The sequence below is a fragment of the Belonocnema kinseyi genome, chromosome 3, assembly GCF_010883055.1.
Source record: "Belonocnema kinseyi isolate 2016_QV_RU_SX_M_011 chromosome 3, B_treatae_v1, whole genome shotgun sequence".
NCBI lineage: Eukaryota > Metazoa > Arthropoda > Insecta > Hymenoptera > Cynipidae > Belonocnema > Belonocnema kinseyi.
The window spans coordinates 88,365,654-88,381,161 of NC_046659.1; the positions used below are offsets into that span (position 1 = coordinate 88,365,654).

At 34.9% G+C, this 15,508-nt stretch overlaps 1 protein-coding gene across 5 annotated transcripts in view; it reads right to left on the reverse strand.

The window, feature by feature from the left end:
* Nucleotides 1–15,508, reverse strand: part of LOC117168779 (titin homolog) — a 126,593-nt gene that overhangs the window by 77,155 nt on the left and 33,930 nt on the right. For all 5 annotated transcript variants that reach the window (XM_033354567.1, XM_033354565.1, XM_033354563.1 and 2 more), the window contains 9 exons: nucleotides 14,512–14,698; nucleotides 14,184–14,434; nucleotides 13,960–14,104; nucleotides 11,865–12,077; nucleotides 11,597–11,779; nucleotides 11,316–11,513; nucleotides 11,100–11,236; nucleotides 3,742–11,012; nucleotides 6–3,667 (listed from right to left, as the gene is read on the reverse strand). In XM_033354567.1, coding sequence (XP_033210458.1) covers nucleotides 6–3,667; nucleotides 3,742–11,012; nucleotides 11,100–11,236; nucleotides 11,316–11,513; nucleotides 11,597–11,779; nucleotides 11,865–12,077; nucleotides 13,960–14,104; nucleotides 14,184–14,434; nucleotides 14,512–14,698 — 12,247 coding nt within the window. The remainder of the gene's footprint in view (nucleotides 1–5; nucleotides 3,668–3,741; nucleotides 11,013–11,099; nucleotides 11,237–11,315; nucleotides 11,514–11,596; nucleotides 11,780–11,864; nucleotides 12,078–13,959; nucleotides 14,105–14,183; nucleotides 14,435–14,511; nucleotides 14,699–15,508) is intronic.

Consider the following 15,508-nt stretch of genomic DNA (forward strand, 5'->3'; position numbering starts at 1 on the left):
AGTTTCCTCTTTTCTCAAACGATCTTCTCCCTCCTCCTTCTTCTTCAGTGCCTCTTCTTCTTTTTGTTTCATTTCAGCTTCTTCCTTTTTCAAACGGTCGGCCTCTTCTTTCTTTATCCTTTCTTCTTCCTGTCTATTCATAACTTCCTCTTCTTCCTTTTCCTTTCTCGCAGTTTCTTCTCTCCTTAAACGATCTTCTTCCTTCTTCTTCTGTTTCAGAACCTCTTCTTCTGTTTGTTTTCTTTCATTTTCTTCTTGTTTCAAGCGGTCGACTTCCTCTCTCTTTATTCTCTCTTCTTCCTCTCTATTCCTAAGCTCCTCTTCTTTCTTTTTCTCTCTTTCACTTTTCTCTTTTCTCAATTGCTCTTCTTCCTCCTCCTTCTTCTTCAGTGCCGCTTCTTCTTTTTGCTTCCTTTCAGCTTCTTCCTTTTTCAAACAGTTGGCTTCTTCTTTCTTTAATCTTTCCTCTTCCTCTCTGTTCCTGAGCTCCTCTTCCTCCTTTTTCTTCCTTGCAGTTTCTTCCTTCCTCAAAGGATCTTCTTCCTCCTCCTTCTGTTGGAGAGCCTCTTCTTCTTTTTGTTTCCTTTCAGCTTCTTCATTTTTTAAACGGTCGGCTTCTTCTTTCTTTATCCTTTCTTCTTCCTCTCTATTCCTAATTTCCTCTTCTTCTTTCTTCTTTCTCGCAGTTTCTTCTTTCCTCGAACGATCTTCTTCCTCCTCCTTCTGTTTCAGAGCCTCTTCTTCTCTTTGTTTTCTTTCATCTTCTTCATTTTTGAAACGGTCGGCTTCTTCTTTTTGTATTTGTTCCTCTTCCTCTCTATTCCTAATTTCATCTTCTTCCCTTTGTTTCCTTTCATCTTCTTCCTTTTTCAGACGGTCGGCTTCTTCTTTCATTATTCGTTCTTCTTTCTCTATATTCCTAATTTCATCTTCTTCCTTCTTCTTTCTTTCAGATTCCTCTTTTCTCAAGCGCTCCTCTTCCTCCTCCTTCAGTGCCTCTTCTTTTTGTTTCCTTTTTACTTTTTCCTCCTTCTGTTTTAGAGCCTCTTCTACTTTTTGTTTTCTTTCATTTTGTTCTTTTTTCAAACGATCTGCTTCCTCTTTCTTTATTCGTTCTTCTTCTTCTTTGCTTTTGGCTCCATCTTCTTCTTTTTGTTTTTTTTCTTCCTTTCTTTTTAAACTTTCTTCTTCATCTTCTTTTATTTGTTGTTCTTCTTTCTTCTTATCTGCTGCTTCCTCTGTTTGCTTCTGTTCAAACTTCACATTTGTCAAAGTTTCCTCTTTCTCTATCTTTAATGTTTCTACTTCCTCTTCCTCCTTGAGCACCTCTGTTCCTTGTTGTTTCTTTTCAAATTCTTCGTTTTCCTGTTGTTCCGCTTCATCTTTCTTAACTTTCGCTTCTTCCTTTTTTAATTCCTCCTTTTCTTTTTTCTTTTTCTCAGATATATCTTTCTTCAATTGCTCTTCTTCTTTCTGTTGTTTTTCATCAACTTCATTCTTTTTAAAAAGACCTGCTTCCTCTTCTTCTAAATGATATGCTTCTGCTTTCTTCTGAAGTGCCTCCTCTTCTTTCTGCTTCTGTTCAGGTTCTTCTATTTTTAACGTTTCTGCTTCTTCTTGTTTTCTTTTCCCTACTTCTTTTTTTTTCAATTCTTCTTCTTTCTGATTTTCTGATGCTATGTCTTTTTTCACATGATCCACTTCATCATCATTTAATTGCTCTTTTTGCTTAGTTTTTTCATATTTTTCTTCGTTCCTTTTCTTTTCTTCAAATTCCCCTATTTTTGACGATTCTCTCGCTTTCTGTTCTTTGTTTTTAATGTCAATTTCCTCAATTTCCTTAATTTGTTTTTGTGTTTCTTCGTGTTGTAGTACCTCCTCTTGTTTCTCACAAGTTTCTCTGCCATCTTCACTTTGTACGTCACTTATCGTAGCAACCGCCAAACATTTCTCAGAATCTTCAACAGATATTGGTTCAGTTACCTCATGTTTCATCGTCAGAAATTCATCCATTCCACTATCCGCTTCTTGCTCTAAAAGCACATGGCCTTCCACAAGAACAGAAAGAGATTCTCTGAATTCTTGAAGTGGTTTAACTAATACTCTTAAAGTAGTTGCAACAGAGTTTTCTGCCGAAATATCAACTGTTGTCGATTCATCATTCAGATGGAACTGTTGACTAGCAATTACAGGTAAATTTTCTCCCAACTCTTCTAATGAGCGAGCTAAATTCTGCAATGCAGGAAGAGTCTCCTCTTGCCACGAAATTTCATCAGAGTTATCTGCTTCTGCAGAAGTTAGTTGCTGAATGGCTGCAATTGATTCTTGTAATTCTGTAAGTTGCTGAATAACAATAGTTTGCAAAACCATTCCATGTTTACTTTTTTCCTCACCAATTTCAGCAGCCTGTTCTATATTGTTTTGCTCATCAATGATTGTGACAATTGATTCCTTTAAGGCATTTAATGGTCCATCAACCATTGACCAAAAAGCGATGACACTTCCTTTCCTGTCTAATTGGAACGGTGACACCGACTCATAGGCATCTACACGTTCGATTTGTGTAGCTTCGGCAGATGTAGGTAATAAATGAGCTGTTTCAATTGAAATGGGTGCCCGATCAGCTGCTTCAAAATGTTCTGTTAATTCACGATCAGGACTGGTACTTTTTACAAAAGGACGTTTCCTTTCGGGCTCTATTTGCAAATAATCAGTATCTCCTTCCTCTCCTGATTTTACAGGAAATTCAACAATAGCTTCTATCAGTTCTTCCAGCGGTAAAGCTGTCATCTCTTCTATTTCATTTATATCTTCTTTAATTTTTACCTCCTTTGGCTTGCTGTCTTCGCCTTGAAGTGTAGCTGTTTGCTCTATATTAACCGTTTGTTGATTTTCTTCAACTTCAGTCTTTGGGAAAGCCTTCGCAGATTCAACTAGTGTCAAACATTCAGTTTGCCGCCGAGAAATTTCGATGCATTCGTCGATAATTGTTTCAACAGTAGTAAGCACAGTTGGAACGCCTTGCTGGGAATTTTTTGATTGCTGTTGCTGGAAATCCTTTACATTTACTTTCCGTTCGTTACCGATTTTATTTTCTTCTTGCTCACACACCTCTAGAGTCTGCAAAATTTCAGGCTCTAATATTTTCATCTCTCTTTTACTTCCTTTAATGAGACATATTATAGCGTTTCGTATACTGTGCAATGGAACTAGTACAGCTCTCAATGTTTCAACAGTTGATAATTGATCGCCTACATTCTCATTTACAAGTTCGTTATGCAAACTTGACAAAGATGATTCAAACTCAGATACAGACTCTCCCAAGGATTTCAAGAATTTCAAGGAGCTATCTGTTATTTGATGTATTCCATTTTGCTGACTTTCATTTAATTCATTCAAAGCAAAAAGAAGTCGATTAGCTGGATAGAGAAACCCTTCGACAATTGCCTCTTCATCAAGAGGTTGATCAGAAGTTTGATGCAGCTGAGTGTCCGTTATTTGGAGCTGTTTTCGTAAAGTTTCTAAAGGTTTTGATATTACATCCTGCGTTTTTTGGTCCAGCTGATATTCAACAGTATCAATTATTGATGCTAGTTTATCTACTGAAGAGCTGATCCTTGCTTGAAGTGTCCCTATGCAACTTGTTCCTCGACTGTACTCTGCTTTGCTGAAATGAAACAAATAATATTAACCTAAATCAATTTAAAACCTAGAAATAATTCACTAGACAAGTTTACTTACTTGACATGCCGCTGTACAGAAGACATCGCTTCATTTAAAGTAATTAATGAATCCAGCAGAGTGTCTGCAAGATCTTTATCACCGTCCCTATGTTTTCTTCCTACTTCATATATTATTTCAGTGAGAGCTATATTCAAACCTTCAACTGAACGCAGAGTAACATTTTTTCTTTCTTCCAACAAGGCTGTTTCAACCACCGAACTCCGACGACTACTTCGAATGACAGAAAGAGAACTATGAAATTCGAAAAGCGGTTCTACTAAACCATGTAGGTTAAGCACAGCATCTCTAATCCGTTCTTCTGAATGATCTGAAGCTTCACATTGCTTCAGTAGGTCACCAAGTATTCGTGAAAAATAATTTGTTGGTCCTACAAGAATATTTGCAACATCCGTTTCAAGAGTACGTTCTAGAGAAACGTCAAGTTCATTCATCCTTTCTCGAACAACTTCCAGCGGCCTCAAAACATTGTGCAGAACACTCACAATTTCTTGTCTAGAATTTACTTCACTAAGAGCGAGAGGAATTCCATTTTCAATAGTTTCCAATGCTTGAGCCATAGGTTCTAGACTATAAGCTACATAAGATGAAAAACCTTCTAACTCATTTGAAGTAGATTCCATAACTAAATTTACAATATTTTGTTTAATAACGTGTATCGGTTGATTCAACCGATTCAGGAGTCGGAGCTCTGGTGCCCGATATTCCTGGGTCACTGATAATGCTTCGCTAACTTTAGTTAATGGATCTAACATTTCTATTAAATAAGCAATAAGTGTTTCCTTGTCACGAGATATTTCTGTTAAACTGGATTCAGTAGATAAATCTGAAATTTTTAGTGCATGATTTGAAACATGCCTGTGGACTTGAAGAACAGACCTTCTCAACATCTCTATAGCTGCAGCCAATTGTGACACTTGCAGTAGTGGAGTTGTTACAGACGTCTGTTCAAATTCTTCTACGATATTAGTTATATGCTGTTTAAGTTCTTCAAGAGCATGAACTAATTTAGTTAGAAGTTCTTTGTGAACTAGTTTATTTTCTTCGCTACTTCCTGCTTCATTTCTCACTTTTTTCTCAGGTGTTTCTATCTCAACAATTTGCATTTTTTCTACGGCATTTTCTATTAAGTAATTCTCTCCAGTTGATCTCTGTGCACACATTTGAAAATTATCTTTTGTTTCTCCAATCTCTGTTGTTTCATTTAAATCCATAGGTTCGACAGCTTCTGCCATTTTCAACACATCTGTTCTATTATTGATATTAACTGTACCCATTTCTACAGATTCAATTACTTCTTGCAAATTACTTTCGATGACATTATAACATTTCTCCAAAGTTTTTGTTTTGGATAATAATTCTTCACCTTTCATAACTTCGTCTCCTGCGAGGGCCAGTACTTTTGGGTTTTCGAATACTTTAGCTAATTCTGCTTGTACAGATTCTGTTGATAATTCAATATTCGATCTTTTACTTCCTGTGGCTGCTGCAACTTCATCTGCCATTTCTATAAATTGTATCTCTTCTCCAGATATTGCTCTATTCAATAACTCTGAAATTTTTTCAGTTGATGCATCTGTTTGCATAGGTTCTGATATTTCTAAGCCCTCTCTTGACGTTTCCTCATAAGAAGTACATTCTTCTACTTTTGCCATTTTTAGCACTTCTGATGGTTTCGAGATTTGAAGGATTTTGTCACTTTTTTCAGTTTCCGATTCACCAAATATTTCATATAGAGATGTGGTATCAAAATTTTTACCATCCATGACTGACAATTCCTCTGAAAGTATGGAAACATCTTCAGCATCAGCCATTTGCAAAATAGCTGGAGCATTTATAACATTTACCGTTCCTTCCGTAGAAGCAATATCGGTAGCTTTGCCACTTTCTTCTTTAACGAGAGATTTGTCCATAAATTCTGTCAATTGATCCATTTGCACAAATTCTTTTACATCCTCTTTATGTAAAACTTGAGGTGCATCCTTCACTGTCGCACACTCTGTATTTGAAATTTCTTTTGATTCTTGTAGTTGAAGATTCGTTATGTCCTTAGTTTCTTTTAATGTTTCTACTATTAAATCGCCGAAATTTTCAACTTGTTCTGCTGCAAGTAGAAACGATGATGTTTCAAAAACTTTTGTTTTATCTTCTTCATTTGCACTTGTCTCTTTTATTCCTGCAACTTCTTCAATAAGGGTTGTTTCTTCAACTTTCCCCATTTTAAGAACTTTCTGTTCTGTAATATCAATCTTGCCACTTTCCTTACTTTCTTGTAAATTAGGTTTTAATATGTTCTTATCTACCTCAAGTTCATCGAGATCAACTGTTGAATCATCTAACGGTGCAGATTGTCTTATTTCTCCCATTTGAAGCACTTTCGGTTTTTCTGAAATTTGAGCCATATCTATTTCTTTGGCTTCCTCTAATTCTTTCTGCTGATCAATGTTCTTGTTTAGTCTTCCTATTTGTGTCGCTTCTTCTTCTAATTCTAAAGTGCCTACTAAAACAGCCATATTTTCTTTACCTAATGAAGAATCAGGAATTTTTTTGCTAATATCTCGAATCTCGGACTTATTTTCGGCAGTAGTATTTGCTTCTTTAAATTCTGAAGTTTCTTTTACTTCTTCAATATTAAAAACTGCAGGAGCTTCCGCAACGGGCGTTTCAGCAGCAGCTTCTTGTATTTCTTTATTAACTTCAATCTGATTAGTCTTTCCTAGGATTACTTTTGCTTCGTCAAGTTCACTTGCTTCTTCAACCAAGGTCATCTTTAAAATGTCTGGTTGGTTTGTAAGTTCTGCCACTGCTTTTGTTTCTTTTTCAGAGAATTGCTGTAAAAGACCTTGTAAACCTTTACTTTTCTCTGTTTCTAAACTACTTGCTTTTTGAAATGCCTCAACTTCATCAGTTTTTTCTATATTTAAAACACTTGGAGATTCTGTAATTTTAGCTTTTTCAATCATTGATGAAGTTTCACTCATTTCTTGCAAATCATCTTTCACATTTAAATGCTTCTCTACTTCTGCTATTTCAAAATCCATGGCTTCTTCTGATTTCGCCATTTTCAATACTTTCTGTGGTTCCAAAACTTGAGATTTTTGCGTGACTATAAGACCTTCAATTACTTGTTGTTCATCTCTGACCACTTCAATTTTATCCTCCTTTGTAGATATAATAGCGGCTTTGTCAAGTGTTGTTACTTCTTCAACCTGGCTTATTTTTAAAACATTTGGTTTATTTGCAAGAGCGACTGCGTTTGTTTTTTCTTCAAAGGATTTATGTGAAAGAAGTTGATTATCTTTTCCTTTATTGGTTTCTAAACTTTGCACTGTTTCAAATTTCTTGACATGTTCACATTTTCCTGTTTTCAAAACATCGGTAGATTCTGTAACTTTAGCTAAATCAATGGTTGATATAGTTTCACCTATTGCTTGCAAATCATCTTTTGCAGTAATTATCGTATGTCCTTTAGCTTCTGCACTTAAATGTTGTTTCTCATTATCATCTTGATACTTAGTAAATTCTTCATTTTCTTTGAAAACTTCCATTTTATCCACTTTTCCTGGTAATATTGTTAATTCTTCAATCTGTTCCATACTAAAAACTTCTGGCTGATTTATAAGTTCTGGGATTACTCTGTTTTCTTCTGCAGATGATATATCTTTCCCAATCAGGTCTGCATTTATATCAGCTTTTTGAAAATTCCTTGATTGTTCTGCTTTCGCCATCTGCAATATGTTTGGAACTTCTGAAACTTGAGCTCTGTCTGTACTTAAAAGATGTTCACTTTCATAAGCCTTCTTTAGCTCAACAAATTTTTGGTTATCGCATTCATTCTCTCCTACAATTTCAAATTCTTGATGTGTTTTTGAAGATCTTCCAGAGATCAATTCGGATTTTGCACCATTTTGTATAGCCCTTTCAAGAACGTCTCCTTCACTTATATGAAGAGCTTTTACCTGTGACTCATCAAGAGTTTCTAATTGAATTTCAGAGCCATATGCCTGGTTTTCCAATATATTTATACTTCCGTCAATATCTCCCAACAATCCTAAAACTAACATGACTTTTTCTGGTCTATAGATGCTTTTAGCAAGGCTCTCAATCACCATTTTCAACCTGCTAATTGGTTTTGCTACACATTTCAATATTTGTTTTTCCAAGGCATTGTGCTTTTCATTTAGTTCCTTTTGCAGATTTATCAAAGGTCCACTTAGATGAGCCAACTCGTTAATGATGTCATCGTCGTTAAGTGATATCTTTATTGGAAGATTGCCAAGAGCAACTGTCGCTGACCCTATACTTTCTCTTACCTCCAATAATCGCGAGGCCAATCTGGAACCACTTAAAGCTGATTTTCCAAAGCTTCTTTCCTGTTCTTCAAGTACAGATGAAAAGTCGAAGAAAATTGTGTTTAGTTGATTAGCCACTTCTAAAGTTTCTAAAATTTCCGTGAGAACTTTTCTTCTATCAGGTTCCTCTTTATCCGAAGAAACTTCTTTTGCATGACTTTCCATTAAGGTAAGCTGTTCAACAACCATTGGAATTTGCTCCTGCATTTCTTCTAACATTTGCAAAATTGGACTTATGGAATTTGCAACTTCTCTTCCATGAACGTATCTAATGGCAGTTGAAAAGATTATTTTCAATGCATTCAATGGTGAAATAATACTATTTATTATAGGTATTTCTTCTAAAAGACATTCTGATGAAAGTGCAAGTTGCAGATCAAATAAAGGTTCTCGTAAATCAGTTAATGCTTCAATTGTTTCCTCTTCTTTTAAAGTTGTAGCTGTATGAGCAACATTTGACAAAGTTTGTCTCATCTCTGCCAAACTCATAGCCAATTCAGATGATCGTAGTACCTGAGATATTTTGAATTCCTCCTCAGATCTTGGTTCTTCGATAACACGCAACGTTAAATTGATCGATGACTGGACGTCAATTAAAGGATCCAAAATCACTTCCGACAAATTTCTAGATTCCTCTAATGCGATATATTCTTCAGTGAGAAGGGTTAATTCTTCGGCTGCTCTAACTAAAGAAGATTTAAGTGCCAATACAAATTCAGTTCGATGATCAGTTTCGTAACCCTCTAGTGCAACCACTAACGCATCAAGCCTTGTAAATAACTCTTCAAATGGTTCGGAGATTCGCTTCGCTAAATCATGGTTTATAGAAGTATCATCATTAAAAAAATCAGTGGATGTGCGAGCTAAATCCTCTAAAGGTCGGCATAAGGATTCAACAAGAACAGCATCCATATTCTCAGTCCAAGTACCATTTATAGGATTTAACGTAATTTTATTGACGAAAGAATCTAACGTTTTATAAATTGCCTTCAGTGGATTAATCATAACTGATGAAGCATCAGCTGTCTCGACATGTTGCCCTAGCCAAGAAATCGTCCGAATCATGCGTTCCAGAATAATCGGTTTTTGAGCCCTTGAACTACCTGATAGTTCATATTCTATTTTTGTTAATCCGAGTAATATCTCATCCACTGGATCAACCAAGGGCTCCAAAATAACAGGATCAGTTTTGAGAATGTCTGCACTTCCCCTGCGCTTTATTATCTCAATACCTCGAAGTAACTCTTCTGTTGGTCCACCTATTGTTTCCAGTATAGCAATTCTTGCATTTTGTGCCAGAGATCGTTTTCCAGCATTTTTTAATGTTTGGATTTCTATGACGCTAAGTTGCTCACACAAATTTTGAAGGGGAAACACAAAGTTTTCTGAAATAAATGCATCTTGCTCTTCATAACTTCCTTCCGCTAGAGATAAAAGAGAATCAAAATCGACCAAAGCGTCTCGAATTACTAAAACAGGTTCGGATAGTTGCCTAAAAATATTTAAAATTATATCCCTAGTGCTCATTAAGAAGGATTTCTCGGATTCATCATCGGTCTGGGATTTTTCAATCTCTATTGCACTAGACTCTTCGGATTCGCTTCGCCTTATTCTCTTCCTTTCTTCGTTCGTGTATTCCTGGGACCTTCCTTTCTCGTCCAAGGATCGTTTCATTCTGGTGCTCCTTTTTTTAATTGCTCCACTCGTAACTGCAGAGTCAAATGATAAGTCTGCAGTCTCAAAACTCGAACCATGCTTTTCACCACTGAAATAATCTTTTTGAATCTCAATCGAATTATTTTCAGCTCGAGAACAAGCAGATAAAAGAGCATCATCGAATGCTTCGCTATTAACATCTATGTCCATGTCCAGATCATCTTTTTTCTTGGTTGAGATAGCACCATTTAAGGGTTCTTTTGCACTATGGTAGCTTTCAGATTCCTGTAATTTATTATCACTCTTCTCACTACGCTCACTCTTTGAAGCTATACTGCCTGATTTTCTTCTTGGAGGTTTAATTGGTGGTCTGTCTTCTTCTATTAGACTAATCTCAACTCGAGACTCGTGAGGAAGTGATGAAGATAGAGAAAGAGTATGATTAGCTGGATCATCTACAATGGACATGTCTTCTACGTCAGCTTCTGTTCGAAGATCATCTCCATCTTCCAAAGTGACGAAATAGTCAGGTGATACATCAATCACAACTGCTTCCATCAACAGATTTCCTGATGTCGAAGTCTCTTTCATGAATCTCATTGGCGGTAGTTCAATCACATTGTGTTCTGTAACTTTTTCTGATAACTGATTAGCGTACATCTCGACTATCTGAATAGCCTCTTCTTCAGTGAGATCCGGTGTCTCATACAAGCTGACCGAAACTTCCTTGCCATCAAAACTGAAAGAAACCTCACCGCGATCATCCAAAGTAACTGATTGATCTGTTTGAGGAGTTTCGTGTAACTGTGAAGTTCTTTCTTCGTGGATAGTTGATAAGGAAAGATTACGAGCTAATTCATTATCATGATCTAAAGTCGACAAGGGTAGAGATGCATTCATTACTCCAGTTGAAGCAGACACTCGATCTTCAAATCCAAGAAGTGATGCAGAACTTCTGACACTTCCCATGCAATTTGTAGCTTCGCAGGTGTACGTCCCCAGACAACAGGTGCCATCTTGTCCAGATATTATCCTGTGGATGTCTCCTGGTTTTAATTCGGTACCATCTTTATACCACTTCAAAACTGGTTGAGGGACTCCTATCACTTTGCACTCAAGGTTGACGGCACCTTCTTCTGATAAAATAGCTCTCAAGCTTTCTAAGAATTTAGGTGTCTTGTAGTGTTTTGGAATGATGAGCTTTAGAAAGCAAGACGTAACACTGTGACCGAAATCGTTACTGGCTACACATTTCCATTCAGCCTATATATAGAATCATAAGAGAAAAATTTTTATCATTAAGTAATAATTTATCAAATGACAAGTGTTTTCTGGTTAGAAAATGCTTACTTGATCAACAAACTCAAGCCTTTGCACTTCGAGGTGACACGTTCCCAAAGTCTCTCTTTCTATTCTGTACTTATCATTATCATATAATGGCGAATCATCACGGTACCAAGAGAGACTTGGTTCAGGCACGATATTAACTATTTAAACAGATTATATTTTAAATTAGATATAAACTTCCCCAGTAAATATTAAATCTATTGTAAAGATAATTCTTACCTTGTACCGAAAATTTAAAATTATCATTGATCCTGGCTTCGCAACTTCTAAGGCCTCTAATAAATTTCGGTGGTTGATTCGTCGTCACAAGTTGAAGCCGTTCTTCATCGTTCAATTGATTGTGGATGTCTTCGACTGTTAATTCCGCGATACTTTTGGTTTCCCCCATACAGTTTCTTGCGATGCAGCAATAAGAACCTTTAAAATATGGATGGTAGAAGAGTAATGTGTAAATATCCAACTTGACAAACTAAAAAAAAAACATTTAAAATTGAAAATACCTAACGAATTGGTGCCGGTTAGTTGATAAACATCTCCTGGTTTCAGTTCTTGACCGTCCTTGAACCATCGTAAAAAAGGTGTCGGGAACCCAACAACCTTGCACTCAAAGGAGACTAAACCCTCTTCTGTTAAGATTGCCTTTAGACTCTCCATAAAACGAGGTTTTCGATAATTCTTTGGAACTATCATTATCAAATATCATAATTATTTTAAAAGTTCCCATGTTTTACTCAAATTATTTTTAATTTTATTCAAGAGATTTCTTACTGGACATAGCGACGTAACACGTCGTAAATTGCTTTACATTTTCGGTACTGCTTGCAACACACTTCCACTCTCCTTCATCCATGGCTTCCACAGGATCAATTTGGATTGAGTAACCTCCTAAACCATCTTCCATTATTCGATACTTTTCGTCCGATTCGACTCGACCTTCTGTATTGTACCATGTTATCTCTTTTGGCCATGGTGGTACTTGAACTGAAAAATAAATGATTGATTATATTTAATGAATGATCTTTCTATTCAAGTGATTGAAATCTACATTCTATAATTTCACTTAGGGGACACATATAAACTATCTCAACAATTTGAGAGGGGGGGGGGGGGTCTCGTAAATACTTTATTACATATTTAAAATGGAGAGGGGAGTCAGCGGGATTAGCGTTACGAACGCAGATAACATTTATTGTGTTTCCTGATGATAAATTTTAACGAAATTTTTTAATTTTTCGAAAGATGGCCCTGCAATGGTCAACCTGATTTTTAAACTCAATTCAATATTTCTTCCACTGAAAAAAATGGTTTGGCTATCCTAAATAAATGTTTAGCTGGATTTCGTCTTTCAAGAAAATATAGCTGTGTCACCTAAACCTCTAGCTATTTTAGCTAATTTTCCATCTAGAAATTATCTAGCTAATTATTTAGATTATTTCTAGTTGGCAAATTTAGCTAAAATAACTAGAAATTTAGATGGCACAGCTATATTTTCTTGGAATTTTCTGGGACACTCATTTTCCTATTTCTCTATTTTTATTTTTTCCTTATTTTTAAGAACCTTCCCCTTTTCTAGTTTTTTACTCTCGTTTAAATGCGAACCAGACTAATAGAACTCAGTAAGAAATTGCAACTTTTTTTGGTTAAAGTTTCAATCTCTTTGATTGAAAATTCTCCTACATATCATATTTTTGGTGAAGGATTCATCTCGTTTGGTTACAAATTCTACTATTTGTTTGGAAATTTATATTTATTTTTAATTAAAATTTAAACAATTTGGTTGAAAATTGTTTTTTTTTCCTTGTAGCAAATTATTCTTCATATATTTTGTTGGAAATTCATCTTTCTTGATAGAAAATTAATCTTCTTGGATTCAACTATTTTGTTAAAGAGATCGCCTTGTTTGGTTGAATTCAACTGCGCTTGATTTAAAATAAAAATATTGCATGGTTGAAATATAAACTATTACATTTTTTGTTAATAATTCATCTTTTTGGTTGAAAATTAACTACTTGGTTCACAGTTGAACTACTTTGTAAAACAATAATTTTTTCTTGGCCAAAGATTCATCATTCAAGTTTAAAATTGAGCTATTTGATTGTAAATTAACTTTCTCAATAAATATTTATATTTTTTGAAAGAAAATTTAATTGCATTGTAGACAACTCGTTCTTTTAGCTTGAAAACACCACAAATTGATAGAAAATTCAACTATCTGGATGAAAATTTGACTATTTTGGTAGAAAATTAAACTGTTTGGTTGAAAATATACTTTTGCAATAGAAATAGAACTTTTAAACTTAAAAATTCAACTGTTTTCTAAAAACTTCGTCATTTTAGCTTGAAAATACAACTAGTTGGTTGAAAACTCAACTATTTGTGGTTAAATTTTAATTTTTTGTTTGAAAATCCGATCATTCGGTTGAAAATATATCTTGGTTTCTTGATACTGCAATCATTTTGTTAAAAATTGAATTGATTTTCTAAGAATTTAATTACTTGGTGAAAGTAATCTTTTTAATTCGGAAGTTCAGCTGTTTTGTTTAAAATTCGTCCTTTTGGATTGAAACTTCATCTTTTTTGTTTAAGAATCAAAATTTATCTTAAAAATTGCCTTTGAAATTATTTGATTGATCTTGAATCTTCAAATTGTATTTAATTTTTAAATCTTCAAATTGATCAACTGGCTTTGCATACAAATATTTTTGCTTAAAAGTTTAACTATTTTGTTGAAAATTTCTCTTTTTATTTTAAAGTATAACTAGTTTGTTGGCCATGTGACTGTTTGGCTAAGTTAACAGCTTAACTTACGTGGAAGTCAGGAATAGCTCAAAATTGGTAACGTAGCATATGGTCGGCCCCTTACCTTTACAGGACAATAAAAGCGATTCGCCAATCTTGCAGGATTCATCATGTAAAATTTGTTTAAAGACTGGAAGAGGCCCTGAAGGTGTCATTGTATCTGCTGGTCTCAGTGACCCCTCTCTGCTACCTTTTCCCATCACGTGGACCTGGAGTCACAAAAATTATTAAAATTGTTCCATTGGTAACTTACGATGAATTTAAATTAATTCATTTACATTGACCTACCCGTGATGAAGAAAATGCTGTACCCATACAATTCACGGCTTCGCATGTGTAGGTACCTAAAGATGTAGGATCGTCTGGATTCGCAGTAAGAGCAAAAACATCGCCCGCCTTTATTTCCTTCCCGTCTTTGAACCATTTTAACAATGGTGTTGGTATCCCGACAACCTTACACTCTAACGAAACTGTTCCAGTTTCCGTGAGGAGGGCGCGAAGTTCACCAACAAATTCCGGTTTTTTGTAGGCTTTTGGAACTAAAATCCAAACCAAATAGTCAACCAAATGAACTTTTTAGGTTGTAAATAAATAACAAATTAAAGGTTCAGTTTACCGATTACTGATAGGTGGGACGTGCAGGATGATCTGCCATAAAGATTTTCGACCATACAGGTCCAGTGACCCTCATCATCAACTGTTACAGGAGCTACATCAACGCAATAAAAGTTTCCCTCGTGAACGAATGAGAATCTGGAAGTTGAACCTGTTTGAACGGGTTCATCGTTTCTGTGCCAATATACCTGTAAGGTAATTTAACGAGACAGATAAGTTAGCGTCCAATACTTACGTACAGATGGGTTTCAAAATTTTAGACCCCCTCCCATCCTTTCTCGCGTAAGATTTTATATTTCTACTGAATATGTCAATTCTTTTCACTGTAAACGAAATTTAACAATATTTAAAAAGATCTGAAAGTTTTGCATAAATTTAAAAGGATTTCTACATATTATAAGGGATTTGTAGTTATTTCAAAGAACTACAAAATATTTTAACTACAAAGAACTTTCAAAATATTTCTTATAAGATTTCAAGAGATTCCAAAAGTTTTCCAGGGATTACACCATTTTTAGCAGGGTATAACAAAAGATTTTAAGAGATGTCAAGAAATTTCAAGAGATTGCAAAATATTTTTTAAAAAGTCACGGGAGGTCAAAGGATTTTGAGGTTTTCAAGAAACACTCAAATATATTCACGAGATTCATAAGATTTAAAAATATTTTCAAAGTCTATCCACAGATTTTTAGAGAATTGCGTAAGATTTCAAAAATTTAACGCAATTTGAAATGATTTTTAATACTGTAAAGGAGTTTAGAGGATTCGAGGAATTATTATAAATTTTGTATGATTTTAATGTATTTTAAAATATTTAAAGGGATTTCAAGAGATTTGAAAATATACCAACGGACTGTAAAAGATTTGCAAAGATTTCAAAGGAATTTTAATGATTTCAAAAGATATACCAGGTGTATACATATGAAACCGGTATTTTTTCAAGAAAAAAACACATTTATTTCAAGAGAATGATAACAAATATTTTATTCAAAGTATGC